The sequence below is a fragment of the Centroberyx gerrardi genome, chromosome 9 (genome assembly GCF_048128805.1).
Source record: "Centroberyx gerrardi isolate f3 chromosome 9, fCenGer3.hap1.cur.20231027, whole genome shotgun sequence".
NCBI classification, from domain to species: domain Eukaryota; kingdom Metazoa; phylum Chordata; class Actinopteri; order Beryciformes; family Berycidae; genus Centroberyx; species Centroberyx gerrardi.
In genome coordinates, this window is record NC_136005.1 from 10,120,338 (window position 1) to 10,147,211 (window position 26,874).

Consider the following 26,874-nt stretch of genomic DNA (forward strand, 5'->3'; position numbering starts at 1 on the left):
GGGGACTGTTTTTTTTTTCAGCCGCCTTCCTCCTCTTCCTTCTCTCTAGGTGTGTGTGTGTGCGTCTGTACGAGCAGCCTCCACTTATCCAAATCGCTCCCCTTCCCACCTACATAAAAAACCTTTCCCGCTATCCCCCTGTACATGCGTAGGCTGTGTGGTGGGTTGTCATGACGACAGGCCTCCCTGCTGCCAGCCTACCTGGGATTGGCTTTGTGCCTCTTCTGATTGGTGCTCGGCAGCCCCCGGGCCTGCGCCGCTGCTCTCAAACGACACTTTGATGGAGTTTTATTGCCGCTCCTTCCGTCTCTAAATCGCTCCTGCTGTCATCTTTATTTTGATTTATGTATTCCCTGATCTATTTATGCATGTGAACGAGGGGAGGGGAGGAGAGGTGGGGGAAGAGGGGGAGGAGGGGGGGAGGGTTGTGGGGGGGGGCAGAGGAAGACAGCGACAGCTACAATGCTCGCTACTATACTCAGGGGAACGCCTGCGGTACATTTGCCTTTTAAAGGCTTCAGCGACAGACAAGCACAGCACAGCAGCAGAGCGCTACAAAGCCTTGTCTGTGGCTCCCGAGCCCCCCATCCCATCCCACCCCATCCCACCCCTCCTCCTGAGTCAATAGGCACTGTATGCATGTTCTGTATGCGCAGACAAAAAAGGTATTCTTTCAACTGCGCCCCGGCTCTCTGAAGAGGGTTAAACGGTGCTGCTCACCGCTGTGGGAATTACAAAAACCAAAGGCGAAGAAAAAGACGCGCGGGGTGTTATTGCTGCTACAGAACGCTCCGGAAACAAGAGCGATCAGACCGGAGCGGGGATTCCGCACACAATACGCGGGGCTTTCATCTGCCTTCGTCTGTCTCTGATGAGCCTCCGCAGCCGGCAGAGGCAAGCCTCTGGAAGGTTCTGAGAGGACAGGTAGAGAGGAACAAGCCATCCTCCTCAGGAAGGAAGGCCCGCTTCAAAGAGTCGACACTCACAAAGAGAGAGGATTTCTCGCTGAGACACGGACCCCGTGGCCTCCCCTTCTTTAAACCCGCTATCAAACAGATCGGTTGAGGTCAGACCAGGCACCTCAGAAGTGCCTCAGACTTCTGGCACTGTAGCGGTATTTAAGCGGTCAAGAGATCAATGGCGGAGGGTAAACAAGATTGATTTAGGCAAGGGTCAATAAAGGATCGAGTGCAGTGTGGTGGTAGAGTAAGGGTACAAGTAGAACAAAAGCTGACATCTTCGATTTATCACGGTCGACTACAAAGGCAGACCTTGAGTACAAATACATTATTCCTCTGTGAGTTCTTGAAAATAAAAGATGAAGAAAAAAGACTGTCGGAGAAAAGGCATCAGGCTAACTTTAACTAAGATAACAATTAAAATGCTCCAGTGTAGCTGCTCATTAGCCAACAGTAGAAAAGTGTGATTGTGCTGGGCAGCTCCCAAGGGTGAATGTAAGTAAGTTCATGACGTGAAGCAAGGTGCTGCTGAAAAAGGGCATGCAGGCACAGCCAATCCCATTTCTGGATAAAATATTGCAGCTTATTGCAGCCATATTGCAGCCCACTTCTGCAGTTTAGCATGGTAACTAGCGAGGAAAAATGTGTTCAATAAAGAAAAACAAAGTGAAACAAAGCCTGGAGATATGTTGCTTACTATAAAGAGCCTCACTTAGCAGGCTGTGGTATTTTAACTGCTTCTACTTTATCTTTGTGTGTGTGTGCGTGTGTGTGCGCGTGTGTGTGTGCATGCGTGCGTGTGTGTGTGTGTCTGAGTGTCTGTATGCATGAACATGTTTCTGTTTGTACCTGTGGTATTGTGCTTGGAGGAACTGGAACTCATCCTTGATCCTGTCACAGGAGTCGGAGGTTGTGAATTTCAGCTGCTGCGATGAAGCCTGCCAAGGAGAAAAACAAGAGAAAAGAAAAAGAAAGAAATAACCAAGTGGAAAGAGAAAGAGTAGGGGAGGGGGGGGGGGGGGGGGAGAAAGGGAGCAGAGAGAAAAATAATTAAAAACATGGCCATGAAATCAACCAGTTTTCAATTTGGCACAGCCCAACGGGTAGAACACGGCACTGACATTACTAAGAATCCGATTCACAGGCAGCTTCATTGCCAGGTACGTTTCCATGTACCGGGAATTGGCCTCGACGAATTGTGTGCACATAACATAAATACAGTCAAGTAAAAGGATATTAACAGACACAATGTACACCAAGGTTATGGGTTTGATTCTCACTGAAGCAACTACACAAAAATGTAAACTCTTATTCAACAACACAGCAATGATGTCTAAAGTAGTCCGGGTTAGTGGTTTGATTCCTACTGGGGCCAGCCACGTTAAAAATATATGCATTCAGGGCATTTTAAGGTGCTTTGGCTAAAAACAGCCACCAAATGTCTATTGAGTCTATAAGGTGCACATTGTCTCAGGTCCCCATACAGCGAGCTACACCCTAGTTCTTCACTTAGTCTGAGTGTTGCTGTTAGCCTTTATTGTCATTCTGCCCACACTATATTCCCCAGGCAGCAGTGGATGGCCTGGTTGTGTGTTGGAGCCAGCAGCGCAGCAAGCATCAAGCCCAAATAGGGACACAATCTCATTATTTCTCAGCAGGCTGCATAATGGGTCAGGTGGGAAAAAATCGACATTTTCTCACTACGATTGAGCGGGCATAAAAAAGCATCAGAAATCTGATTGCCGCACTTACGGGAAGCTAGCCTCGCCGCTGTTAGGAATGACCTGTCGCTTTGTACCCTGCTCCCCACGGCGTGTCGCTCAGCTTCGTTTTTAACTACAAATAGGCTGCTTCGCATTCACAGAACCGCAGCCAGGGAATATGCTAAGCAACAGGACCGCTTCAGGTCGGAGGAATAGGCATAGTCTAGTTTGCTCTGCCTGCTTCAAACGCTGAATTATCTTTTAGGGCTTTGTGGCTCAATGGGCAGAGCATGGCTCCAACACTGCCAAGGTTTGGGGTTGAGTCCCACTGAAGCCACCTAGGGGAAGAAATGATGCACTCATGGTATTGTAAGGCAATTTGGATATTAAAGAAATTGTATAATATTATGTACAAAAGCTGTAACACCTATAGGTATTTGACCAACTCAGAAGCCTTATGGTCTGAATGTTAGGAACAGACTCAGAGGCTAGGAGGTCATTCTAAAGACCAAAAAAACATGCAGGCCTGTAAAACAGTGGCCAGTGCAGCAAGTTCAGCCATTACACTTTCAAATGTCATGAGAAGTGCTGACATTATCATGCTGCCACCACACACAGAAGCCCTCAATCCACACAAGCCGAGCCACTGCTCGGAGACAGAGGCTCTGACTGTAAAGCAGCGTAACCTTTTCCATTATCTCTCCAGCCAGCACGCCATGGACCAGACACAGCAAACAGCAGCTAGGCTACATGGGTCTGCGCCACACAGAGCCTGTGTCAACACGAGGCACTTAGCTACAGGCAGCCGTGCACCTCACACTGCAATAACTGTTCCCTGCACTGGCATGGCTTCTGAACACTGGCGTGCGTGTGAGTGTTTTGTGTTTGTGTGTGTGTGTGTGTGTGTGTGTGCGTGCGTGTGTGTGTCTGCACACTTGCCCCCTGTGCTGGAGGGTGGAGTTGTGGCCCTAGATCCGATTTCCTCCCTGTGTAGTGCAGTATGCAAACGTTTAAAATACCAAAGGTTCGCTCAGTCAACAGCCCCAGGTAGGGCATTCTGCTCCATGGGGGAAAAGAGAGAGAGAGACAGACAGACAGGCAAAGACAGAAAAAAAAGAAAGAAAGAAAGAAAAAGGAGAAACAGACAAAAGATGAAGAGAAAGAGCACCGAAACAAAAGAGAGCAAGGAAGCAGGAAAAAGAAAGCAGCAAAGTCAGAAAGCCAGAAAGAAAGCATGTAGCCTGATGCACCATCCGCCCCCACAGCAGTCACGCTCAGTACGATCCTGAACCAGCCACAAACAGGCTTCTCCAGCCCTTAGATCCTGGGGAAGAGCAGTAGACCTAAAGGGCTAAATCACACGATTTAACCCCTCCATAACATTTAGCCCATTTCTGGCAGGAAACATTTTTATCCACCAAGCACTGTATTCATAAATTCCAATAAAAACACACTTCACCTTCTACTTGAGCCGTTTTACCAGCCAAGCTGATTTCTATAATAGAGCAGAACTGCAAAACAATGGTTGACAACTTGCCAAAGAGTCTGCTATAGCAGTAGACAAATTTACCGGCCCTGGCTGAAGTGTAGCCACATTTGGCTGTTATTAATTTTCCAGCTTGGCTGGAGGTAAACTTGCTGTACAGGCTAAATCAGGGCCTTGCTAACAGGATGGGAAGAGAGAAGGCAGATTTAAGCCACAGCTCTCGTATCTGTCTCAAATACAAAACCAAAAGACCCTTGAGAAAAAGCAGAATCTAAGCCCACCACAGCTGTCCTAATGTATAACATACAGTTGGTGGTACAAGTATTAGAACAGTCAGGTGAAATTGGTTGTTTTTTTAATCAAAAAGGTTAATAAGACAAAAAGCACAGTTTTACAGCTATTGTCAGCCTAGTACACAATACAATTTATACTTGCTAACTTGTTAAAACATGTTGGAGACAGCAAAGTATAAGAGCTTACAGCCACAAGAGCCATTTTCACATGGCTGCTCTGATACTTTTGCCACTGACAGTACAAGAAGACTATGTGAGCTTCTCGCAGCTCCATGCAGTATACAGAGCTAACAATGTTTATTATCCCTCTCTCTCTCTCAGTGACCAAAACAAGGTGCTCTGTGGGGGCCTGAGAGCCCACAACAGATGGATGCCCATAATGTTAATGAAATACTGCCATAATATGGTGACACATGCCATCTGCTGTGACAAAAAAAGGTGCCTGTACGCTGCGTGAGTGTAAATGTGTTTGTGCAAGAGGAGTGCGGCTTGGAGAGTGTGTGTGTGTGTTAGAGAGAAATAGCCCAGACAGTGTGAGTGTGATAGAGAAAGATGTGTGTGTTAGAGCGAAAGAGATAGCCTTAATAGTGAATGTGTGTGTGAGTAAGAGAGACAGAGTGTGTGTGTGTGTGTGTGTGTGTAGGGTGTGATAAGCCTCCTATATGATGCTTGGCTGCCAGGGGAACAAATATTCACTGCCATGAATCATACACATAGCAAGGATACAACAGCCCACACACTATCTCTCTCTCATGCAAAATTTGCATAGTACACACACACACACACACACACACACACACACACGGTACCTAAATGTAGGACAATCTCTAATTTGATTCTGCCCTGCTCCTTTGAGACGTAATTAAAGCATTAAAAAGCTTTGTGCGCTGGTGGGGCAATTGAGACAGTCTTCAGCGAATAAATGGGATTCATCGTTTCAGGAAATTGCTGCCCCACCCCTCCCCGCATCACCCCCCCGCCACCCCCCACCTCCCTGAACACCCCCACCCCTCCTCCCTCCCTTCCCTCCTCATCATCTGGTCCAATCCATGTGAAATCTACTGTGAACCATAATGTCTATCTTAAATAAGAATTACAAAGCTAAGGCTGTGTTTCTGCTCTGTAGATCAGTCGGCAAAGGCAAGGGGAGGGGACGGAGATTACTGGGGGGCTCTGCTTTACACACACACAAAGCACACACACACACACATATACAAACAAAGCACACTATAGCGAGCAGACACACCAACAGCGCATGCATACACACATGCATATATTGAGTATTCAGACACACAAGCAGTGTACGTACATATAAACAAACGGAGCGCACAAACATCCGCTTACGCACACTCAACACACACACACGAACGCGCAATAACAGCGGGTATCATCGGAAAACATCCTCCTCAGTATAAATCCTGCCCGAGGGTAGCGGCAGTGTGGGGATTGTATTTCCTGGAGCACTGCCTGGCTGTTTATATCTCAGCTGGAGTGTGTGTCTGTCTGTGTGTGTGTGTGTGTGTGTGCGTGTATGTATGTGTTGAAGGGGGGAGGGATGGAGCCTTGGCATTGTAATCACTCACTAATGACTGGATGTTATCTCACTCCTACTTTTAAATGAATGCAGCAGATCCGCACTGACTAACAGTTGGCCTATTTCTCATCGCCAGGCTGTCTGTCTGCTCCATAGCAACAGTCCCAAGGATGCCATTTCAGCTATCCGCCTTCTCTGTCCACACACAGGATAGACGCAGACGCATTACTATTCGAGGATAAAGCGCTCGCAAAATCAGTATCCTCATTAACTGACAAGGAGGGGAAAGGCCTAGGTATTTCTGTTGAGAGCAAAATATTCATTAGCCTATTTTAGTTGAGATTGATGGCGAGGTTGGAAATTGTAGGGCTCATTGTAGACCTGAGTGTAGGTGCGGTGCAAGTGTAGTTTAGGTGAATGTAGGTCTGATCAGTGCGGAGAGCGGGTACAGCTTCTGGGACGCCAGAATTTACTGTTAAACCTTCTGGTGGTGTCTTGGGAGTAATTCAAAACATCTGTCATGGGAGGTGCCCATTTGATAAATCCACTGATATAACCGCACTCAGCAGCCTCTTTCCTCCAACTTCCAAGTTTCTGTCTGGGCGTTCACCCTAGTTTCATAGTACACGGGATAGTTGCGTCCGATTCTGTGTGTTGGTGAATAAAAAGTGTGGAGTATATGTTTAACATGTAGGCAAACCTCTCATGTAGCTGAAATCCTCCATGACATGATTCACTGAGCCAGAAGTTGAGGGCTTAAGCCTTTTGCTAATACACAAGCACCAAACAAGATCAGATCCTCCATCTAAGAATAGCTCCAACCAAACAATTCCATCTAAATATCCCGGATTAGTGTTTGGACTAAAGCGTATGTGCCCAGTGATCTGAGAGAGGGACAAGGCTAACTGGCCCGCAGCCAAGCTCGTCCTGGCCAACACAGCCCGGGCCGAGCCAGCCTTGCTATGTTAGCTGCTCGGCGTGTGTGTTTAGTGTGTGTGTGTCTGTGTGAGGGAGGCTGAGGAATAGGATTGTGTCTTCAGCCGCTCTGGACAGGGGCTTTAGATAGAGCGCGGGGAGAGCCTAATCCTGTTTGGGCCAGGAATTTGATTTTGATTATTATCTCTCGCGGACCAAGCCAAGGCTTACCCCCATTTCTGCAGCGTTATCCCCCCCAACACACACACACACGCAAACACACACACATCCTCTCCCCCCCTTGCAGCCCAGCAGATTTGACCTCGTTAAGACGCTTTAAAGGGGATTATTCTACTTTTATCACTTCGAGTGAAGTGCCCTCGCAAACATAGGCTTGGCATGGCTCGGCCTCCCTCCCCACTTTGCTGAACTATCTCGACCCCTCGCGCAAGGCCGGCCAAGCACGGCGGTACAAACACACACAAACATGACACTGAGGGCACACTGCCCCACACACACATGCACACATAAATGTAGTCGTCTACGCCTACACACACAGGAACGTACACAAACATGGCCGACACAAGGTGTGGGGGCAGGCATGCTAGCACACAACACAACTCAACTCAACACACACACACACACAGGAAAAGTGTGCAGAGACTGCAAAGCCAGGGGAAATGGGCAATTTGTCAAGAGTGGGGAAAGTGGTGAGGGCGACAGGGCTGTGGGTTTGGAGACCATGGCTGAGATTAAAGCCAGCTCTGCTGAAGGGGGGCTGTGAGATTACACCCAGTACGGTTGTGCAGATGATTGATGCCTGGTTGTAAAAACCAAGGTTATTACTTACATGGGCCAAGGAAGGAGGGAAGGCAGGGAGGGAGGAAAGGAAGATTACTCCCAAGGTTCAGAAACAAATAAGTGGACAATGAAAGAAGAAAGCTGGGAGTGCCGGCATGTGACTGACACTGAGCCACCGGCAGGCTACCCTCGGTTTCATCTGCCCAGCTGAGGCGCCCGCACAAAAGTTCTTGTGAGTGTACATATGAGTTAAACCAATATATCCGTTTGCCAATATTGGTCTTGTGCTCAAAATTGGATATCAGCCTGTCATGTTGCCCTTCTCCGCTGTGATAGAGGTTCCTCCCAGATCACCACACACACACACACACACACTCCCCCGACTCCAAGTAATCATTCCAGTGTGGTGTGGGAGTATTTTACTCAATTAGCTTCAGGGGTGGCAGTCTGTAAAACCTGCAATGACACCTGCCTTACCCTGCCTCAAGGAGCTGCTAACCCACCAAGAAGAATTTCATTTGTATGGGTTTCAATGGAGAGTGTCAGCTGATGGTCTAAATGCGGTTTCAGAGGCTTTTCCACCCTGCCAAGAATAAAATTCTGGGGGAAACACTGAATCCTAGCCATTTTTTTGACATGAAAATGGTCACATTTAAATGCACAAAATAGCTTGAATCATAAAAATATCAGTATTCATCATCAGTTGAATTCTAGCGCATAATAGTTACTGTACACATGGGGAATGAAGGTGACTTTTCTGAGCAAAAAGATTCAAGGCTCAACTTCCTGGGCAGCTTAAACGCCCCCCACCGACTCCCCCCTCCTGTACACACAGACTCTGAGCGAGGGAGGTTTTCATTGCCTTGCTGTGAATCCTCTTGGTATTTGAATGGGCTTTTGGTGGGGATGAGGCGACGTTGTTGTTCCAGTCAGTCTATTCTCTGGGCCTAGCTGCTCTCAGGCAGACAGACAGACAGAGCAGCTAATTCTCTTGTCTGGCCCGCTGCAGAAGCCCTGGGTGCTGGCAGGTCTAGGGGCCTGGGCCGGGCCGGGCCGGGCCAATCAAACAGCCCCCCGCCGAGCCGCTTTGTTCCAGCCCAGCGCCCCGTTCTGCTCTGGGGTAGGGCTGCCTACCTCCCCCACACCCACACCCACCCCCTCCTCCTCCCACACACACCTCCTCGCAGGGAGCCACTGCTGAATACTGATGCAGCCGCTCCACTCCACAGCACCCCCACCCTCCCCATGCTCACTCCCACACACACACACACACACACATCCACCACCACCCGATGAGCTCTCAACTGTGTGTGTGTGAGCGTGCATACAAACACACACACTTATTACCATTTTACTTTTTTTCTCTCTGAGCTCAGCATCACTCACACACACACACACACACACACACACACACACACAAATCCACGCATACACTGAAAGAGAATAATGTATACAGACAACAAAAGGCCATCCCACACAAACAAAGCAGTCAATCGCTTATGAATTTGTAAAATGACAGCCCATACTACATTCCACCCCCACATCGACATACAGGCCTCATGCATAAATACCGCAGAAACGCGCACACACACATCCACATTGGTAGCTGCTGCACGCTCGAGCAAAGCCAAAAACATGGTGAAACCGAGTTGACATCTGTTTTTCTTTATATTGAAGTTCTTTCTGGTAAATTTGCTGCGGTAGTTTATGTAAGGCAGAGCGGCCCAGGCAGACAAAGAGGTACACCTACGATTCAGCTTGTAAATCATTTCCCGGATAAGGCCTGAACAAACTCTCATCTTACTTTGATCAATTTGGCAAAGTGATCTTAAAACTATAAACAGGCCTCTGTCAAACAGGAATGTTTCCAGAAACTCGATGAGAATCTCACCGTTGCTTCCCACGCATGAAAATATTTGAATTAAAATCAGTTGCACCTCAAACTACAGTCAAATCTGATGTGAGCTTATTAATTGGGATGAACAGATTATTAGACTTTGGGCTGCGGGAAGTGGCGATGAGAGCTACAATCTCCACTAATGAGCTCTCTTCAAGAAGTACCTTACATCACCTTCCCCTGACTGAATTATATCCTCGCCTAGTCGCCTTTATCTTCCATCCTCTACTTCTAAACTGCTCTGATCTTGGAAAGAAATCCCTTCTGAAAATCCCATCTTTCCTCAGCTCTTATGTTTTTTTTATTTCTATACTTCTCTCTGACATTATCAGGTATTGTCACAGAAATATTGCCAGGGCACAACTGCACTCCTTAGAAACGGTCGCTTGTAATGTCGGCGATCTGAGAAATTAAGCTTACTCTACTGCTGCACTCACTCCAAGTTGCATAAGAGCTTCATGGATTAGAGCCTCGGCTAAATGCCTAAAAGGTAAAACTGTGAATGCAAGTTGTTGAAACCAATTAGGTCTATAAAGCCTCTCATTAGTTATCGAGTAGTTCACATGGTGATACCGGCCCATCTCGTTCCATTAGTACATCAACAGCTGTAGTTCACTTTGTCGATGAAATGGATTGCCTGCTCATTTGTTTGTTCATTATTTCAGACATCAGTAGTCAGATTTTGACAAAACTTGGGGGGAATGAGGTATCTCACCACTGTGTTACAGCATTTTCAAAATTACATCCGAGTAGCCCAAGGAGAACTCCACATCATTCATTGATTCATTCATATGCCATAGATACAATTTTGCCAAAACTTGGGGAAAGGATGCATCTCACCACTACCTTCTAAAATTACACTGATTGGCGAATGTGGGGCACTACAATTACATTTTAACAACCAGTCATATCTCATATCACAGCGAGTTTGAATATGAAAGTTGGTGCACACATCCAACAATACTCCAGGATCATCAATACACACCATATTGGATTTTCCACGATTTTCAGTTTCAATTTTCCTCGAAGGCTTTTTCATCATTATTTTGCACTATATGATTTATTGGAAGACAGCTGTAACCGACACAAAAAGCTGTCCTGGATTCCCTTTGTCCTGCCTGCACACGTGTACACTATCAATGCCTGTTCTATATTTTCCTGAAATCTGTGAATGATTGAATAAAGAAGAACATTTCTAAAGGTCCACTGAGTGACAGTTCCTCTTCAGTTATTCCTGTCCCACACAATAAACAACCACTAGGTGACATTTTTGTTACTGATTGGCCCAGAGGGGGACTGCATCATTCCTGTGTGTGTGTGTGTGTGTGTTCACCAGCCAAACCTCAGGGTGAACAGAGTGAAAGCTGTGTGCGTGTGTTTGCAAGTGCGCCTGCTCTGCTTAGTTGAATCCGAGTGTGTGAAATGTGTGTGTGCGTTTACAAGTGTATCTTCTCTGCTTAGTTGAGTCTGAGTCAGTGTGTGTTTGTGTGTGTTCATGAAGAGGGGGATTGGAAGAGGTCCTGGTCCACCCCATGCAGCACTCCCCCCCCCTCCCCCCCTCCCTCCAACCCCAAAGCATTTTGACAATCATCCAGTGTGGCCCTCCACAAAAATCAATATCACCTGTGACCCGTGGCCTCAACTCGGCCCCTCAAAAGCCGGGCCCCCTGCAGGGTGGGGGGGTCGAGGGGAGGGGAGGCTGGGGGGGGTCTGTTTGTCATGCTAATGAGCTGGCCTGCCCTTAACGACCCAGACATCTGCTGGCCTGTGTGTGTGTCAAGCCCCACATTCAATTTGTTCCCCAGATACAAAAAGCAGATAAGACCCTTGAGGCCAGTAAGGATGTATGTATGTGTGTGTGCGTGTGTGCGTGTGTCCTTGTTATTTAGGTTGTATGGGTGAAAGGGAAAAATCCTTTTATTTCTGTGCGTGTACTGGAGCAATCATTACTACAATGAGAAGTGTACTCAGGAAAGAGAAGAGAGCCAAAGTGTGTGTGTGTGTGTGTGTGTACCACACCGACTACTCATGCCTTCCTGTGTGTGTGTGTGTGTGTGTGTACGCACGCACACATATGCATCACCAGACACACACACACACGTGCTTGTGTGTGCGTAAGCTACATGCCTGGCTGCGTGTGTGTGTGTGTGCAGCAGAGCGACTGAGCAGGGGTGGGAGGGAGTTTGTTTAATGGGCGAGACAGGGGACCATGGGGATTAAGCTCCCCCCAGCTGGAGGCTTTAGAGGAAAGGCTGGGGGCTGTTCTGTTAATTCAAGTGGGCTTAATAATGCCTGTGCACCCTCTGCCCCTGACCCTCCCACCACTACATCAGATCTGGGAGGAAACGCATGATAAAGGGAGACAAGCAGGAGGAGTGTGTGTGTGTTTGTGTGTGTGTGTGTGTGTGTGTGTGTACAACCTGTGGCCATCTCTACAGTCGAGGCTGGGCTCAAGGGGCTTGAGAGATTTGGCCTCCATATTACTTACGCTACATGCCGGCTTTGGCACCAGGCCTTTCTGTTGCTCCACTTTCACGCCACAGCCAGCTTTGTTGAAGCTGCATTAGGATTAATCAACACCCAAAACAATATGCCAAATGCTATCAACTGGGTCAGGCACTGCGCTCCTATCAAATGAGGCTTTCTTCTCTTAAACCAATGAACTGTACACCTACCTGCTGCAGTGGATTATACTACGGCCATTGAAAAAATTACAAGTCAAACCCTGTTTAACCTTAGTCCTTTGTTTCCAACTGGGACAACTACCTGGAATGGCCATCATTATTATCAACAGGCTAAGTTTACGTGTCTTCTTTCATAACCAAATGTCAATGCAGATACAGTTGGATGAACTTCTTCATCTAAGCCTCAGCTTGGATGCATCACTCAAGCTTTAAAAATGCTTTCAATTAGGACTACACAACCAATCATAGAAAAGCGTATATCACGATTTTATGTTTCCGCGATTAATAATTGCATAATTTGCCGTAATTGAAATTGAAGTGTTTGTTATATTTTAAATGTGACCAATCACAACCTTTGAATGTGCAAGAAGCAGCCATGTGGCCAAAACAAAAGTTAGAATGGAGAAGCAGCAGCTCTGGAGGATCAGAAAGAGAAACCATACAAGACCATCTTCAGAAAAACATAGTGACAGGCACAGTGGAAAAGAATGGACTGGCCCAACGTTTGAGAGGAAAATCCTTCTCCTGAGTCTGAATGTGAAAACACTGTTTTAGTTCCTAGAAGTGGACCATCATCTGTCATTTTGAGATACTTTGGTTTGGATCCATCTCCTGTCATTATGAGGCAGTGCTGTGATTCTCCCATCCTCCAGCTCCTTATCTCTGAGACTCATATCTATATGGCTGTCACATATTTTCCCCATCCATGGGCCCCTGTGACAACAGCAGCAGCAGCAGCTGAGGAGGAGCTGGATATCTGAAGTGGGGAATAGTGTGTGTGTGTGTGTATAGTATATTTATGTATAGTACAATGTGCGGGGTCAGGACAGGTGTGTGTGTGTGTGTGTGCGGTGGGGGGTTGTAGTAGGTAAAGACTGAACCAGCTGCCTGCTTAGGTTTGAAGGGTGAACAAACTGCTGCGGCTCTAGCAAAGCATCGCGCTAAATCCGTAATCCCCGTTTTTAATCCTGTGTGTTGGGTCTTAATACTCCAATCAAGCAGCATAAGGGCACTCAATTGGATTAGAAAAATAACCTACGAGACAGGCAGGCAGGAGTGGAGTGGCCAGGTTCTCTCACCTTGGCAAAGGTGACTGAACATCAGTGAGTTTCCCACCCCATCAGGAGGTGACTGCTTCACCCGGTAGGGGGGAAACGAACAGGCAGGGCTCTACGGTGACATCTTTTCCCCACGGAGCACATATCCGCCGAAACCGAGCACAGGAAAGAAATTTAGGAGCATCATCCGACGATAACTGGAAATGAGCATCTGTACCTTACATCTCAAACTGAACAAAAGAAGATATGCCGAATTTTTGTAGATTTCTGAAGATTGTAGGCCTATCGCAACATTGTGCCATTTATGCTAGCCAATTGTTGAATTGTTATTAGGCAAAAAACACAGCAGTGGGCATATAGTCTAATAGTACGACAAGTTAGGAGCTATTCTATAAAAAGGAACAACAAGTAATGTCATCCACCTTTTTGACAAAAGAAAGAATCTCCGCCCAACAAGAGCTTGACCCATGACCTAGTCCCACATTGTCAAACTACAACTTTGGAAACAGAATTGAATGAGACAGATCAGAACAAACATGACAAGAACAGAATAGAAAAATAAGTGTATCTTCTATACTTTCAAATGCTCTGTGATAAAAACACATGGCATGAAAGCAAACCATGTACCACATGTCTCTTCACAACCTCATGTCCATCAGGCTCTGTTTTTGCAAAGGGGTTGCGGACAGTTTGGACATTAATATATCATGGGGAAGAAGAAGAAGAAGGAGGAGGAGGACTGAAGAACAGCCGCTAGCTGGGTGTTATCCTTTCTCACTTAAACGGGCAATATTAAGATTTGATTTTCTATATTGATAATGATATTTGATCATACAGAAGACACAGTCAAAATTTGAATTCGTTTTTCAGCAGCTAGATTTACAGTTGGCATAGCTGTAAAAACCTCATTCAATATCTTTTTTTTTTTTTTTTACAGCCAGTTTCAGAATATTTCAACAGTTAAAACTCAGTGGGAGGCATGGCTTGGCTTGTGCAGGCTTCCACTGGTCTGACATGTCTGGCTGGGACCAGAGGTTCCCAACTCCTCACATCCTGCTCCCTCGTCTGAGAGCACACACTGGCTGGCTCTCAGCAGCTGCAGCAGCACAGTGTCGCTCAGTCAGGCTGCTACACCGACTGACTGCCAAAGGGCAAACCATTCATGTCACACGAGACATTCGGGTTCTAGCCTCAGCAAACAACTCTTCCCCTTTCAGCGGTAAAGGAACCAGCGGTGGCGACAAGACGTTGCCAGGGAGAAATAGAGGGCACAGTCCCTGGCAACGTAATAGTCTTCTTGCTATTGTGTTTACCTGCCTTACACTTCCCCACTTGTACTTTTGTTATGTTTGGCCTTGCAATGGCACGGTTTAGGATGGCAACCCTTCACTGTCTGGCAACTGCTTAGGTTAGAGGTTAAAGCAGAATTTGTTACAAGTACAGGTTGGAATCCAAATGTGGGTTGCAGCCAGACCCTGTTTCTTTTGGGTCCATGCATAACCAAAGTTGGCTTGTATGGTTTATTTGAGTCATGGGCTGAAAGAACCGCTGGTCCAAAGCAATATAGAGCCAATTCAATGTTTCTACAAAGGCTTGTTTTAACCAACTCTGACAAGTAACACAATTCTGTCAGTCACTAGATGTAAATGTTTGACCAATGGGCTGAGAGTCCTCTTCCCTGATGAATGCATGCACTGGACTGAGTTTCTGTTACCATGGAAACTTGAGATTTAGGGGGAATAGAGGAGATGTAGCTAGGCTTTTTCCAGTCATTAAAACACCCACCTACACATAATGGTGTAGGGTGCGTTTTGAGCATTTCATTATACACAGTATGACTACATTTTTGTTAAAAGACATGAGACAGTAACAGCACCTGCCCGAGTCTGTTTTTTCTCTGATTGCTGTATGAGTAACTGGAGCTGGACTACAGCTAATAACTGTTTGGATTTGGGATTTCAAAGAACGCAGGCAAATGAAACTAAACTGGCACAGGGCTACAAAAGTCTGAAGGTTGTGAAATATAATGATTGCATTCATTAGTGATTTGATTTGAAGGATGACCTCAACACCGTCATCTGGAAAAGTTTAACAGGTTCAAGTCCAAATCCAAAATAGGCTCTCATTTTCTGCCAACATGTCTCATCACGCCATGTCTCTGTAATGTCCAGCTATCACATACCTTCTGCACAACTTACCACAACTAAACACCGACTCCACAGTTTGAGTGTGCGCAGTTATAAACCGACATTATAAATTGCACAATCTCTCTTGATGCCACTATCTGAATTATAACCTACTGCCACAAAAACAAGTTGCACGCACAAGTAGCCTACCTAACCTGCCTGGACAAATCAGTTGGTGCTTACAGCAAGTGCCTAATTTCTGAACAAATATCAAAATAAAATCCACTTACTGAGTGTCTGGATTGTGGAAACATCATGTCAGTTCCTTCTTTGTTGTTTTCCTTCCCAAATACGATGAATGGTGAGCCCCTAGATTATTATTTTTTGCCTTGCGTTGGTCCTTTGTCCAAAGCTAGCTGATGCAAGCTAGCCCAGCCAGAAACACAGGAGCTGACCAGCGATAGCAGGAAGGCTAGCTAACGGCAGCTAGCGACCCCAAAAAATAAACTGAATAGGTGATACACTTTGCAGTCGTTAGCAAGGTAATCAAGTCGGTCTCTTGTCTGGGTGATGCAAGACCGTTCAGTTGTACCTGTCCCGACCCCGTATTTACTGTGTCAGTGAACAGGAAACCACCATCAGTGTTGTTCCTCGCTGGCTAAGCTAATTCTTCAAAAGCTGTCAGTCAAAATGATTCATCGCTGTTGCGAGCTTTCCGCCTGTGTAACGCACTAGCAGTAGCGGTAGCAATGCCAGCTCAACGCATGTAAATTAATAACGTTCTGCACACAGTGGTATTTAGGATGTATGGTTTCTTTCTTCGCCGTGGTGATAACGTTACTTGACAGTTCGCAGCTCGCTTTCTTCAGCCAGCTACAACTAGATCAAAAAACACACGCAAAGCTTCAGATGAACAAGCAAAAAAAACAGCCTGATTCTCAAAAATAACAAAATGTCTCCGGATTCGTTTCACTTGAATACCGTTTCTTCAAACAACAACAAATAACGACTCGCGCGAGTAAAAGAAAAAAAGTGCCTAAGCACCAATTCAGTGTTATAAAATGGAAAATTAACTTGGACCTGCAATCATCCCAGCCTTGACTCAAATTGAACAGCTATCCCTCATAAAGAGGAGTCCCAGAGAAACAGTGTGGATTTGTCAGTGGTGGTGAAGCTGGGAAATCATTCCATTCCTGGAGCTAGGCGCGACGCTGCGAAACGCCCCACATAGAAACACACCACACAGATGTGCGAGGTGCTGGGCAGATCTACACACTGTGATTCTACCTCAGTTTCAGGCTGATGTCTGAGCATCGAGCGCCTCTTGTGGAGAGGTTGGCTCATTGGAAATGTAATCTATGGCTGCCAGTGGTTCACTGTTCCCAATATGCGGAGCCGGCCCCAGGCTTTTGGTGGCCAGAAACAAGGTTGTGTTTGTAGCCCCAAACCTCTCCAACTTTAACCACTAGAGTACTCCCACCACACGGTAATAATTTCATCATGTGGCCCTTTTTAGCGGTAAACAACAGCATACAATGTTTATGCCATGGGCCAGCTCTGTCAACATGATTTGCAAGACCTGCGTCAAAGGGTTGAATTAACTCATCAGTTCCAATTCAACTAAGGTATTGGAAATTAATAAAAACAAAATAAAACTACAGGAATTGGAATTGTATTGGATTTTCAGGAAGTTGAATTAAATTCAATGAAATTCTGGGAAATGCAGTGTTTTTGTTTTTTTCTTACCACATATCTGATATTACACATAATATTATAGCCTACAGTATATTATCAATACTAAATATCATAAGGTGGCATTTGATGCATAACATGTATTCATAATACATACATTATGATTGAATGTATTTGATTTGTTTAACTGTCTTATTTGATTCATGTTTGATTTAGAATGTTTAGCAAATCAAGACAAACTCTTTTAGAAGGGGAATTTAATGGAATTCAATTCTGTTTCCTGTCATTCCAATTCTGTTTCCTTAGAGCTGGGTGACATTCCAATTCCAACTCCAGCAATTGAATTGGAATTCACCATGTATTCTCAATTCAATTCATGAATGGCCCCAACCCTGCTGTGGGTGTGGCTTGACGTCTGTCATTACAATTACAATTAAAACATTTAGCTGATGCATGAAAATCTTCAGCTAAATTTTCCCGCTGGAGAGGAAATATGCAATGATGCAATAAGACAGAGTATAGGAACAGATTTTATTCCAATTTAAAACAGATAATTCTTTAAAGGAGAAGGCTATGAAAATCATTTTCATGTTCGAATGAGGTTCAGGCAACAGTGGTTGAAATGAAACATACAAAAGAGAAATATGGCTAAAATACTGTAAATCAATAACCATTAGGACCCTTTTCAGGAGGGTGTTGCATGAATACAGCATCTCACCCACCCACTCCCTCCCCACCCCGACAAACACATGCAATTAAAATGACATTTCTTTTAAAAACAGCAGTTCATCATTAATCTTAAATATAGAATAAAATTGTCCTTTTTCATTATTTAATCACATACTTAGTGTTTATTTGTTTTAAAAACTGGACCATGAAATTCATAGGCCCTCTTTATGATTTTTCACAACATTGGCACTTGTTAAGAGTCTGGCTCTACAAAGAAAGGGGATTGGCACACTCATTGTACATAATTTACATTTGGTATACTTAAAAAAAGAAAAAGAAAATCAAACAAAAATACATTACTTTCAATTTATACACCACTACACAAAGTTCATTTTACCTCTTATCTTTTAAAAAAAGTCTATCATATTAAGTGGTCCTAAATACAGGTGTTTAGGTATGTGTCAACCTTACAAAAGAAACAAAAAAAGATGCAAAGATAGCTTTTAATATCACTATGTGTCCATCCCTCTCATCAGAATGGATCTCAAGCATAAGCATTAACCATCAATAGTGTACACGCACACACACACACACCTCAGAGTACCAACGAGCGTGCTTGAATGAACATTTAAGTTGCATGAATGCAGGCAGTCCCATTGCAGCGGTGCGGTTTCAGTGCATCGACCCAGGGAAAGGAGAAGATTACACAGTCCAATCAAGTAAGGGGGGAAAAAAAGAGTGGAGAACGGCTGACATGTGAATACATACCATAATACATACCATATTCATTCACTCTCTATTATACCCATCCAAATAATATAACGGCCGTTTCAGTACCTTCACTTGGCAAGTGTTTCAATAAATACAGTAAAACTGAAGCTTTACAAACAAGCTTCGTTTGGAAAAAGGAACCACAATGCAAAAGTGGATTAATGCAACTTGCAAAATAAGACATTATATCACAGAGACCTGGGTCAAGTTATTATATTAATTGATTTCTTGATATAATTTCTGTTGCTGATTGATTTTGCATGGCACACCGGAATGAATTGGATTGTCCTTTAAGTACAACCCTCCAAATTGCTTTCCACACAGACTAAAGCAAACACAAATTAATTGAAAGGATTTCAAATAACTGACCCAGGTCTGCTGTTGGCTCTGATCACTGGTAGTGTATCCATCTGACAATTTCTGCTGTGTTGGTTCCGGTGCCGACAGCGCTTCTCCTCTGAAGCTCAGTTAGCGAGCTAACCAGACAAGGCATGAAACCCACGTATTGTCAACAGGTCATAGTGTGGTGAAAACTGATCCAACAGGATTCTTAGAGTATGCATACACTGGATCCAATGAAAACTTTGGCAGCATGTTCATGTCACATCATACCACCAACATGCTCCCTGGAACGGGCACCTTCATTCAGGTCGCCATCCTCATAGCAGCCTTTACAACTCCATTCACTGGACTATGAGTCATCTACACCAGAATGAGATGCTTTGTGACCTTAAGGTAAGGGGAGTCACTTGCTGAGGATCACGACTTTTAGAATCCCTGTGTCAAATCTGTAGAGCTGAAACCGTTCCTAAGATGGTTAAACCACAGGTCAGAAAGGGGAATGGAGTGTGCTTCTTGATAGCCAAGCTGCATCAACATATAGCTGCTGAGACCATTACAAAAACAAGCTGCCAAGTTGGTTGAGAATTATAATACCGCAACAGACATCATCATGTTATCCCAGCCTTGAGGCAGAACGCTGTACTCCTGACAACAACTTGCCAAACTCAGCTACAGGCTGTCAATTAGTTCATTCATCTACACCACTAGAGCACGTCTAATCAGGATTTCAAACTGGAAAGTCTGCTGACTTGTGGTGCCTGGAGAATAGTTAGCATTCGTTTTGTTCTATGGGGTGTGTGAAGTACCGGCCTGTCCGTGGGAGGAACTGGCCGAGAAAAGGCTTTTAATTGTTGGGTGAAGCACCAGAGATTAACCCTTTACCAATACAAGCTGCCAACCAAACAACATCACAGCCAATGTAAACTTGGCTCGACAAAGACCAGACTTTACGACACCTCCAAAGTTGTTTCAACTCTTGAAAACAATGTGGCACTTTATTAACAGAAATATGCAATATGTCCCTCCTTCATTAAGCGTTTCAGAATGCACAAAGAAAACGTGCAAAGGTTCATGTGTTTACTTTGTAATGGAGGGAGATGGATCTTTCATCAAAGATAACTACACAAAGTACACATCCGCCCAAAAAGGTGCTAAGAATACTTAGACTGGGTGACTCAAGTCATGGGTAAATAATCCTTTGTCTGCCGACTCAATATACATTGTAAACACACATTCCTCTAACACTGAGCAGATCACACTGCCTTCCTGTAGAAAAATCACAAGCAAACCTGCCTTCATACCTTTTGACACCAAGATAAAACATGCAGAATAGGTTTCTAAGGATTTTTAAGAATTCCTTTGATGTTTAATCTGACCCTGCCAGCTCTTTCAATGTGCACCGATAAGTCCTCCAGTACCAAATATCTTTCATCTGACCCCAACACTGGCAATGCCAAAGTCAAACATGGAAACACTACCAACGAGGAGACAGGTCAAACACATGCATACACACAGAGTGGACAATATAATAAAACCAAGATGGGCACGTCATTCATGAGAGGAGCAAAAGGACAGCTAAGTGGTGGCAGCTAGTGACGCTGAAGATGTTCTATGGCACCTTGGGATATCCCACTCCTTTGACTTTTAGCCATTCTCCTCCTCTAAAGGCAAACAGATAGGTCAGAGTGAACTAACAAGCCAAACAGCCACTTGAAATCCCTCAGGAATGTCATAGGCATCTGTGGACTGCTGCATTCCTCCTTCACTGAACCTGCGGCCATCGCCCTCAACAGGATGCCAACACACTCCCACCCACCTCCTTTCCCTGATTCATGGCCCCCCTCCTTAATTAATTGCACCTTTTGCTCTATGCCATCCATAGAGTCCTTTCATTCTGTCAACGTTGCTAGTAGTAGCCCTTGTGATGAAAAAGTTATGAAAACTTACCTGAATTACATTGTGAAGACAAAAATAGCCATCTATCAACATAACTGTCAGCTTTATGGAATATTTTAAGTACTATCAGGCAAGAGACAAGATATGGGATTGGAACCAATAGCCAACAGATATCCTTACAAATTACAAAAATGCAAGCGTCCTTGAACGGTAAATATTCAACCACTGATTTTTTTTTTTTTTTTTGTATGTTTTCATTTTCCTATTTGCATAAAGCGCAAACCTGAAATGGAAACAAAGTTTTCCATTTTCAAGCATTTCAGAACAGAATTGCAACAACTAAATATATGAAGTATCATTATAAAGATAGAACACTTGTCCATAAAATAGTTTTGATATTTTACAGCAGTATAAAATCTCTTCCCATCTCCCAGTTGGAAACACTTCTAGCTGAAACCAGGGAGAAAGAGTCTCTCATGTTATCAACAATATGTAGATCTGGTCCATAAATTAGACATACAAAAAAGAACTATTTACTCTCTTGCTATCTATTACAGTTAATCAAATGTTGGCCGAATAATATGGAAAAATAAAGTTGATTACAGAGAGAAGCCATTTGGATGATGAAGACCAACTTGTGACTTAAGTTAACTGGCAGCACAAAAGCTTTATTTCAACTACAACTAACTATTGCTCTGTACTATTCTGGTTTTGTCATCCACACATTGTGCACAGGAAGGTTTTTCTCACCATCAAAACAAAGGGAAAAAAAAAAATATATATCACAGTACTAATACATTTGTGATTCCGACAACTGTCCAGAAAAAAAGAATGGCACACAAACGGAGTTGTTATGCCGCAATTAATGAACCAACATCTTCAAAGTATCTGAGAAAACTCACATTTAAATTATTTTGGCCGTTAGGTGATCACCCTACTCCCAAATTGGTTTTGTTCATATCTGAACCATTTAAGGGATGAGCTGGATACTGGCAACTTATTTATATTTACAGACAAAAAATACTTGTTTAGATTTGGCAAAGTGATACAGAATTACAAGGACAACAAATATCAAAAGATGTATGTAAATAGTGCTGCCTCTCATTCATTCTTTTGTTTCAATGTATATATATATTAACATTTGGAAATGACGGGCAGTGGATAAGGAACATAGTGTAAAAACCTTACTGGTTCTGAAAGGTTCCACCCCTCTCGAGAGAAACTTTCGTTGCTAAACCTTCAGAGAGCGGTAGCAGTAATAATATCAATAACTAAACATCGCTGAAAATATTTTTAAGTCTACACAGAGTACATGAAGTCATCTCTTTCTAGCCCTCACTCTGTGTGAGCAGCACGCAAACTTCATTTACATTCAACAGAGCAAGTGGAGTCCTGATTTGGGGCAGATGTGTGCAAGAGGGAAAAAAAACAAAACAAAACAAAAAAAACACTCATACACACACACTTCACACACACACAAGACCCAGGGGAATCAAGTACCTCACTGCACCTCAGCACCACCTGATTATATATTCCTATCATCATAATAGTTACCCACAACCCATTGCAGATGGGCAGAGTCCAAGGTCTAGAGCCCAGCCTAAAGCCCAGTGCTGTAGTGTGTAGAGCATGCAAGGGGTAGAGAAGGAGAAAGGGAGAGAGCCCTTTGCCCCGTAAAAAGCTTCCTCTACCCACACCCAAACCACCGAAACCAGACGAGGCCCTCTACCCACCTCCAACACACACGCACTGGTGATAATGTAGTGTAGGGAAAGCAAAGGTCTGAGCCATGCGTAGGGCCGAATGAGGAGCGAGAGAAGCCCCGGAGCAGATAATGAGCCAACAGAGGGGCAAGGGCCAACTGTGGCCAGAGAGGGCAGGAGGGAAGGGAGAGTGTTATATGTGAGAGTGCAAGTGTGTGTGCAAGAGGAGGAATGATTAGATCTGTAAAAAACACAAAACCTTTCTTAAAAAAAATGGGCAAACCAACAACCAAGCAGCTAGGTGGAAAACAGGGATAGAACGTGGATAGTTAGTCCGGCGAAGTATCAAGCAATGCTCATCTGTTTGAGCTGTTATGTGTTTGATGCAGTTGTAGTGGGTATGTTTGTTTATGCGATTGGACTCTGCACTGTACGTGGGGCTGCAGGTGTCTTTCTCTCTCTCTCTCTCTCTCTCTCTCTCTTCTCCATTTCTCCATCACTCCGTTCCTCTTTCACACCAGGTTGTATTCTTTGAGGTTGAGCTGCAGGATGGTGTCTTTGACGGCGGCGAAGACGAAGCGGATGTTCTCTGTGTCGGTGGCGCAGGTGAAATGGGAGTAGATGATCTTGTCACTGTCTGGGTTCAAGTCCACAAACATCTTCAAGATGAACTCCCGGCCTGCTTGGGCGTCCCGCTGGGGACCTGGGAGAAAGACAGACCAGAATGTTGTAGCATTTTTCTATGTGGGATAAAATATATCAGCACACTGAAGCACTTTGCACTCGACTGTGAGTTTGTATTGTGTTGTAGTTCAGTATTTCTACCATAAGGTGTCACTCTACAACCACAAATACAACAGTGTAAGGTATCTAAATGAAGTTGAAATAGTAGGGTAAAAAAGAAAAAGAAAATCTCTTCTTGTGTGCAGAGCAGGACACTGACTTTTGTCCATCAGCTACAGTGGCTGGCGGTTTATAAAATTCAGCCATTTTCACTGGTATGAAAGTATATAAATAATAATTAATAATTTGATTTTTGGAATGATAAAGGACCTTTAAAGTGGCTGATAGACTATATAAGCTCACCAGCCACTGCCTAAATTTTCCATTTGTCTGATGTTAATTTCCCACCTCTGTGTGTATGAGATTGTTTTTGTTAATGTTCTAATGTTCTAATCTACATTCAAGGATTTACTCATTTGCATCCAGTTCAGCGCTAAGCCTCAGCAGACAGCACGGTCTTAGGCTGCACATCCATTTAGAGATAGGTGGACTATATGAAATGTCTAAAGCTGCCAGGACGTTTAATAAAGAAGAAAAAAAAACAAATCACCATCAAACTCTGGGAAGTAGTCGACCAGGTGAGAGTACATGATCTTCTCCTCCAGCAGGTCCTTCTTGTTGAGGAACAGGATGACAGAGGAGTTTTGGAACCAGGGATATGTAATGATGGTCCTGAACAGAGCTTTACTCTCCTCCATACGGTTCTAACACAGAGAGAGAGAGAGAGAGAGAGAGAGAGAGAGAGAGAGAGAGAGAGAGAGAGAGAGAGAGAGAGAGAGAGAGAGAGAGAGAGAGAGAGAGAATGAGGAAAAGAAAGAGTATAAATCTTGGCGGTCGAGGGCAGATCAGACTAAACGACTGGTCTTGAGTAAATGCTTGCTGTGCTGTCGGGAAGCTGTGCAAACTAGGCAGCGGGGGGAAAATGGTGCGTCACACACATGAAGATGAGGGATCACACGCTACCTGATTTTGTCATTCTAAAACATTTCCCCATTTGTCCAGAAGTGTAAATACAATTTCAAAGTAGGTGTTCTATTGTTTCTTGCCTTATGGTACAGAAGCTAGTTTACGTTTACATTACAAATGTATTTTGAAGTAATATTATTACAAGGCTAACATTGGAGAAGAATTTTGTATGAGATTTCTTTCATATAATTGCATACGTACATGGATTGATCTAGCCACGTTACCACTTTATATGAGATTTATCCCTCCGAATAACATTGTATAGCAACTTATCAAGAGTGGAACAAGTTGAGTTGGGAAAATACTGATGTAAACTATCTATATGAGCTGGAGCTATCGTTGTGAAAAGTGACTTCTCTTCTGGTTCATTCTCTTTTCTTCCCCCTTGAGCTAAACTCCCATTGGCTGTTGCCAGGATCACTCTCAGATTTCAGTCTTGGCGAGTCTTGTACGGCTTTACGCTACATGACAAAATCTAACACGTTTGAAAAAATCTTGTCAGGCTCTGACTGGTCTGGAGGGCCAAAGTCTCCAGTCTTGAGCCTGTTCACACAACAGATTAATCTGCACCAACGTTCGGGCCAGAGTCATTAGAAATTAATCAGAGTTGTGTGCCTTAAAAACAAATACCGGGGGGAAAAAAATGAAATCATATCCTTTCCACCTGTGTGTTCATTATTGTACCATACTTGAGTAGGCCCAGCACAGATACAGCACAGTATATGCAGTTAAAAAACTGAGACAGGATAAGCATCGACCCAGACAGACTGTTCTCCATGAAGCTGAACTGATGTACAGCAGATATAGTGATCCAAGCTGGCAGCTGGGCCTAGTTTATGAAACGTTGCCGTCATATGACTAAGTCAGAGAGAGGGTTTGTTGTTGGGAGAGGAGCAGAGGGCATGCAGGGGCTGATCACATTAGCTATAATTCTATCTGTACAGTCAAGAGGGGACTGGGCCAACGAAATGGACAAACAAAACATCTGTGGGGTAAAAAGATAGAGGCCCTTACACTAAAGTATGTTGCGAGGAGGATATCAATATCATTACTGTATGTGTGTGTGTGTGACCCCAATGACATAATGTTCTTACCCACCCCTTTTCTCTAATCTGGGCAAATTTTTGATGTAGACATGATAAACAGTAGTTCAATAGCACAAGGGATAGTTACATTAGATTATGTGAATTACAAAATGTTAAGTCTCTCATTTTCACTGTTCAGTAGTAGTTGCTGTTGAGCCACTGATTGAAAATTACTGATTGAAACTATTCTCTAACAAACTGAAAAATACAGGATTGAGTAGATGTCAGCAAAACACTAAAGAGGAATTAGTACTACAGCGTAAAATTACTCACAATGCGATGTGATGACAATGGTAAAAATCACAGAAAACATGTAGTATGATAAAATTGCTTGCTACAGCAGAGTTAGCATACTGTTAGGGGTACAGCAAGTGTGTCTGTCTGTGCCTCTGTCTCACCTCGTTGTCTGACTCCACCAGGACTTGGTCGTACTCGCTGAGCGCCACCAGGAACATGATGGAGGTGACGTTCTCAAAGCAGTGGATCCACTTCCTCCTCTCTGACCTCTGACCCCCCACATCCACCATCCTGATTGGACCAAGATGGGATGGAGGGAAGAACATTGTTTCGTTAATTAACCTTAGCATCAACGGCAAATAGATATGCATACGTTTGGATTATTATCTTTTTTTTTTTATCCTCCTGACCATCATGGGGGTCAAACAAATCAAACAATTCACAATACAGTGGTTCCAAATCAATGAAGGACTAAATCTTATTATGACTGAAACATCAGAGAAGAATCCCTAGTGTGACTCCGGCTGAGGACAAGCCGCTCTGGGTCACATCAGGACAGGGATCAAATGGAGAATTCATAAGCAGAATAAGATTTCTGTCCTTCTGATTTCAAGTAGAACAATTGTCAGTGCAAAGAGGCATTCACCTTGCAAAAGCAGCTGAATAGTTCATTTTCAATTATACTAAGCTCTGTCTCCAGAAGCAGCCATTATCAGTATATTACAAGTGCAGTGTGGTCTGATTCAGTTACAAGACCACATTTAAATGTTTGCTAAGTAACAGAGAGTCTAGTGTAGTTCAAGTCAAACGCCCCTTATGCACCGACCAGAGAAACAGAAAAAAAAAACATATGAGCCCAGACTCTGCAGCTTGAATCACAGAGAGGACAGAGCAAAGCTTCCCTACCCAAGTTGAACCAAACACAGCGAAGAAACATAAAGAATAAGGAAGTAAATTTGTGAAAAGAGTGCCATCCTTCTCTCCATTCTCAAATAAGCGGATGCAGGTGTGCAATGTATTCCCCTGCTCGGAAGCACCTATATAGTAACGACTGTGAGGAACACGAGGAGCAGCAGACAGAAGGCAAGGAGAGGACAAGGGCAACGGATGGAGGAGAAAAAGAAGGGAATGGGAGAAGGAGAAGGAGAAAAGGAATACAAATAGAAGCAGGGAGGGGAAAAAAAAGAAGTTGGAGGGCGGGAAGAGAAATGGGAAAAGAGGACGTATTGTCCATGGGCATGGTATGTGGGTTCTGATTCTGGGATAGGACAGGA

The 26,874-nt window shown here is 44.2% G+C and overlaps 3 protein-coding genes across 6 annotated transcripts in view; all 3 read right to left on the reverse strand.

The window, feature by feature from the left end:
* tle5 (TLE family member 5, transcriptional modulator) overlaps positions 1-16,591 on the reverse strand; it is a 34,200-nt gene extending 17,609 nt beyond the window's left edge. For both annotated transcript variants that reach the window (XM_071920510.2, XM_071920509.2), the window contains exons 1-2: positions 15,747-16,591; positions 1,809-1,897 (exon numbers count right to left, since the gene is read on the reverse strand). In XM_071920510.2, coding sequence (XP_071776611.1) covers positions 1,809-1,897; positions 15,747-15,773 — 116 coding nt within the window. In that variant the 5' untranslated portion in view covers positions 15,774-16,591. The remainder of the gene's footprint in view (positions 1-1,808; positions 1,898-15,746) is intronic.
* The window catches only part of LOC139928106 (C2 calcium-dependent domain-containing protein 4C), a 304,401-nt gene that overhangs the window by 185,105 nt on the left and 92,422 nt on the right, over positions 1-26,874 (reverse strand). The window lies entirely within an intron of this gene.
* LOC139928107 (guanine nucleotide-binding protein subunit alpha-11) overlaps positions 17,661-26,874 on the reverse strand; it is a 31,806-nt gene continuing 22,592 nt past the window's right edge. For all 3 annotated transcript variants that reach the window (XM_071920492.2, XM_071920491.2, XM_071920490.2), the window contains 3 exons: positions 25,762-25,891; positions 23,863-24,016; positions 17,661-23,232 (listed from right to left, as the gene is read on the reverse strand). In XM_071920492.2, coding sequence (XP_071776593.1) covers positions 23,042-23,232; positions 23,863-24,016; positions 25,762-25,891 — 475 coding nt within the window. In that variant the 3' untranslated portion in view covers positions 17,661-23,041. The remainder of the gene's footprint in view (positions 23,233-23,862; positions 24,017-25,761; positions 25,892-26,874) is intronic.